The sequence below is a fragment of the Mastomys coucha genome, unplaced genomic scaffold (genome assembly GCF_008632895.1).
Source record: "Mastomys coucha isolate ucsf_1 unplaced genomic scaffold, UCSF_Mcou_1 pScaffold3, whole genome shotgun sequence".
Classification (NCBI taxonomy): domain Eukaryota; kingdom Metazoa; phylum Chordata; class Mammalia; order Rodentia; family Muridae; genus Mastomys; species Mastomys coucha.
The window spans coordinates 49,396,236-49,400,205 of NW_022196909.1; the positions used below are offsets into that span (position 1 = coordinate 49,396,236).

The 3,970-nt window shown below is 50.2% G+C and overlaps 1 protein-coding gene across 6 annotated transcripts in view; it reads right to left on the reverse strand.

Moving 5' to 3' along the window:
* Ppt2 (palmitoyl-protein thioesterase 2) overlaps positions 1 to 3,970 on the reverse strand; it is a 21,962-nt gene that overhangs the window by 6,443 nt on the left and 11,549 nt on the right. For 4 of the 6 annotated variants that reach the window (XM_031348410.1, XM_031348405.1, XM_031348406.1 and 1 more), the window contains 4 exons: positions 3,335 to 3,525; positions 2,987 to 3,140; positions 1,952 to 2,047; positions 1,754 to 1,861 (listed from right to left, as the gene is read on the reverse strand). In XM_031348410.1, coding sequence (XP_031204270.1) covers positions 1,754 to 1,861; positions 1,952 to 2,047; positions 2,987 to 3,140; positions 3,335 to 3,517 — 541 coding nt within the window. In that variant the 5' untranslated portion in view covers positions 3,518 to 3,525. Of the gene's footprint in view, positions 1 to 1,753; positions 1,862 to 1,951; positions 2,048 to 2,986; positions 3,141 to 3,334; positions 3,526 to 3,848; positions 3,965 to 3,970 lie in introns of those variants that run through there. The other 2 variants (XM_031348408.1, XM_031348404.1) reach the window with 2 other exon arrangements.

Genomic DNA, 3,970 nt, shown 5'->3' on the forward strand with positions numbered 1-3,970 from the left:
CTGTGTAGCCCTGACTGTCCTGGAACTCACTCTGTAGACCAGGCTGGCCTCAAACTCAGAAATCCACCCACCTGCCTCTGCCTCTCAGGTGCTGGGATTAAATGCAAGGACCACACGAGCGGGTGGAAGGCACTTTATCTGGTACCCCGCATGAGCCAGTGATTAAGACCGCGTCACTCTCATTGATTGAATGCTTACAACTACCTCCCAAGGCTCGTGCTTTATTCTATAGGTGGAGTCTGCTTCCCAGAAAGCTGAGTAAGTTACCCAAGGTTACCCAACAAAAATCAGGCTAATCTGGCCCCAGCGTCTACATTATACTATGACACACTACACTGTACTAGAGGTTGGCCCTCAGTGGCCCAAATGCTGCCTGTGATTTGTTTCTGTAAATGAGTGCGGTGGCCACTCATTCTCATAGGGCCTAGGGTCCACACTGTAGCAGCTGAACTGGGAACCACAGAGGTGGAAAGAGAATGGACTCTCCATATACTCAACATAAGCGTACGTGTGCACAAACACACTCACACACGCTCACACTCATGCACGCAGAGAGACTAACAGGAAAGATAAGCTGCCACACCAACCCCAGTAGAATCTGTGTGACAAGTTCCACAGACTGAGGCGAAAACTTCAAAAGAAGGAAGCCTCCTGGGACCGGTTGTGGGACTCTTGGCTGGAACAAAATACTGAGCCGGTAGTTCTCATGGCAATTTGTCTGTTTCGCTTTCTTTTATTCCTTTTCTTACTTACATGTTCCTGGTAGCCTAGGCCAAGATCTTAAGTGAGAATAATGGGTAAGAAACCACCCCTTGAGATGGGGTCACTAACATGACCTTATCCCTGGGGAAACCAATGCTTTACTTCATAAATTATTTACAAAATTATAATATTATGATAGATAAAAACTTTCCCAACAATAAAATTTCATATGGCTGCACGTGTGTCATCAGAGGTAAGCTCTGGTATACGGTAAAGTCTTAAATAAAAAGAATTAAAATAGTTTAAATGTACGTGTTGAAGATTTATATAAAAAAATCAGGCATTAGATGTTAAACAGTAATTGGGTATAAAGAGTTATTAACCTGCTCTTGGCCTTGGATGACTGCCCCACTGAAGACATCCTTTCAGAGTTGTAACACTCGGATGATTTCTATTAATCATAATGTTACCTGTTCTGTTTGTGATTCACTGAACACATCTTTTCAGAGTTGCAATTTTTTTTTTATGTATAAAAACCCCTGCTTGAGAGCTGCAAAGTACACTCAGATTCAAACAGCTTCTGCATTTATTTGTTTGTTTGTCACCCCCAAATCCTTACCCACCTAGACTTCGAGGACCCTCATTCCAGGGACCCCCATACCCGACTGGGGTGGTCCCTGGCAATAAGTCATTGTTTCTTTTTTTTTTGTTTTTTTTTTTTTGTTTTTTTGAGACAGGGTTTCTCTGTGTAGCCATGGCTGTCCTGGAACTCACTCTGTAGACCAGGCTGGCCTCGAACTCAGAAATCCACCTGCCTCTGCCTCCCAAGCTGGGATTAAAGGCGTGCGCCACCACTGCCCGGCCATTGTTTCTTTTTTACACTCTTTGAGGCCACTGGCTGGTCTGCACACCACATTCTGAACAGTGTCTATTTTATAAGTGTTGTTTAAACTGAAGCTATTGCTTTGCTTATGTCAGACTGGGAGCAGCAGGCCCCACCCTCCACAGCGCCCCAACCACCCAGGCCCCCAGTGCACCGACTCCCACTCACCATGCCAGTAGTTGCAAATGGAAAATTCCTGGCCCCAAGGACTGTAGCAGATCCGGTAGAGGTTAGACCTCATGGATGTAGGGAAGAGCCACTTCAAGTAGTCGGTGTCTAAAGAGAGAACCACAAAGCCAAGGGGTCTCAAACCTCTGTGCCCGGACACGCTGCCTCCTACCGCACCCGCAGGACCTGCCCACTCACCTCCGTACTGCCCCATCTGTGGAGAGGAGAGGGAGATGAAAGAGTCCACATTGTGCTCATCCATGACGGACAGCAAGGCTCGGCATACCAGGCCTCCTGGAAGCAGAGCACGAGGGAAAGGACCTTCTTTTTTAAAGTGTTCATTTTTTTTTAAATTAGATTTTCATTTATTTATTTTATGTATGTGAGTACACTGTCACTGTCTTCAGACACACACCAGAAGAGGTGTGATCAGATCCCATTACAGATGGTTCTGAGCCACCATGTGGTTGCTGGGGATTGAACTCAGGACCTCTGGAAGAGCAGTCGGTGCTCTTAACCCCTAAGCCATCTCTCCAGCTCCTGGAAAGGGTCTTAAAACAGCCACTGGAGTGACCCTTGCTTCCGGTCTCTCAGAATCAGAGGCCGCAGATCCACTCCCAGCCTACACAGATCACGTGTCACGAGACGGAGCCATGGCGAGTGTTTAGGCCTCTGACCAATTGAGATGCTTTTTATTTTTTATTTTTTATTTTTTTTTTAGTTTTTCGAGACAGGGTTTCTCTGTATAGCCCTGGCTGTCCTGGAACTCACTCTGTAGATCAGGCTGGCCTTGAACTCAGAAATCCGCCTGCCTCTGCCTCCCAAGTGCTAGGATTAAAGGCGCGCACCACCACCACCCGGCCCAACTGATTTGCTTTTAGCTGCTCTCTAAATCCTTAAATCCAAGAACCATGTGTGGCCAATGAGGACAGAAGGAACCCTCCTCTCACTCAGGACACAAACATCAGAAAGCATGCCTTAGATAAGGGTCAAGATGGGTGGTGGTGGTACACGCCTTTAATCCCAGCCGTTGGGAGGCAGAGGCAGGCGGATTTCTGAGTTCGAGGCTAGCCTGGTCTACAGAGTGAGTTCCAGGGCAGCCAGGGCTACACAGAGAAACCTTGTCTCAAAAAGACAAAAAAAAAAAAAAAAAAAAAAAAAAAAAAAAAAAAAAAAAGTTGGTAAGGGTCAAGCCCAGACAGGGTTTGGGAGTTAAGAGTGCGCGCTGCTTACCCTGGGAGTAGCAGATGAGGTGCACCCCTTCAGGGGCCTTTCCCATGATGGGGACCACAGCCTCTCGGAACCCCTGCACCTGTTCCCACAGGGGCCGCAAGCTCTCTCTGCCATCGAAGAGATCAAGCACTGTCACCACAGTCCCCGGGTGTGTCTGTGGGAAGGGGGCAATGCAGCCACTAGGTTGGACTAGGGCGGCCAAGTGTATTCAGCGTGCTTGCAGGAACCCCCGCCCCCGCAACTCTCTCTAAAGAACTGGCCTAGAGGGGGTTGTCTTTCATCTGCTCACGCTCCCCCCCCGACCCCCCACCCCCAACCACTGTAGACCCATCCGGTATCCCGACAGACCTCATTGATGTAGTCCAGCAGGTGGCGGAAGCTGTAGGAACTGTCAAAGAGCCCGTGCACCACGATCACGGGCTTGTAGGGCCCGCGGTGGGCTGCGGGGGCTGCGGGCATCAGCAGCGGCAGGAACGGCAGGAGGAGCAAAGCCCATGCGGAAGGCAGCCTGTGCCTCCATAGCCCCGGCATGCTCCCACCTGAGAAGGAACGAAAGGCTGTGAGGGAGACGACCCCCCTCCACTCCCAACAGAATCTCAGCAAGTAATTCTCCGGTCTCCGCTCCTACTCCTGGTCCTTAAGAGGACAGGCTACTTTTTAACCTACTCCATCCAGACGCCTCGGCACTACCACCTCCATGCACCAATGCTCACCCTAAGTCCCGCCCCCAACTTAGCGCTCAAGGGACTCTGTCCCAAGGCCCAGGATCTTCCTTAAGCATCACCTCGGCCATGCACTACTCTGGGATCTGCAAAGGTCCGGGAACAGCGGCCCAGGACACACGGAGAGTGGAAACTCCCACCTGGCCTGTGCCTGGAGGCTTCGTTCCGCCAGCTGTTTACTCGTACCTAGTCTGGAATCCACGGGGTATGAGGAAAGGGGGACAAGGAGAGCGCGCAGGGGTATGACGGACGGGGCTGGGGG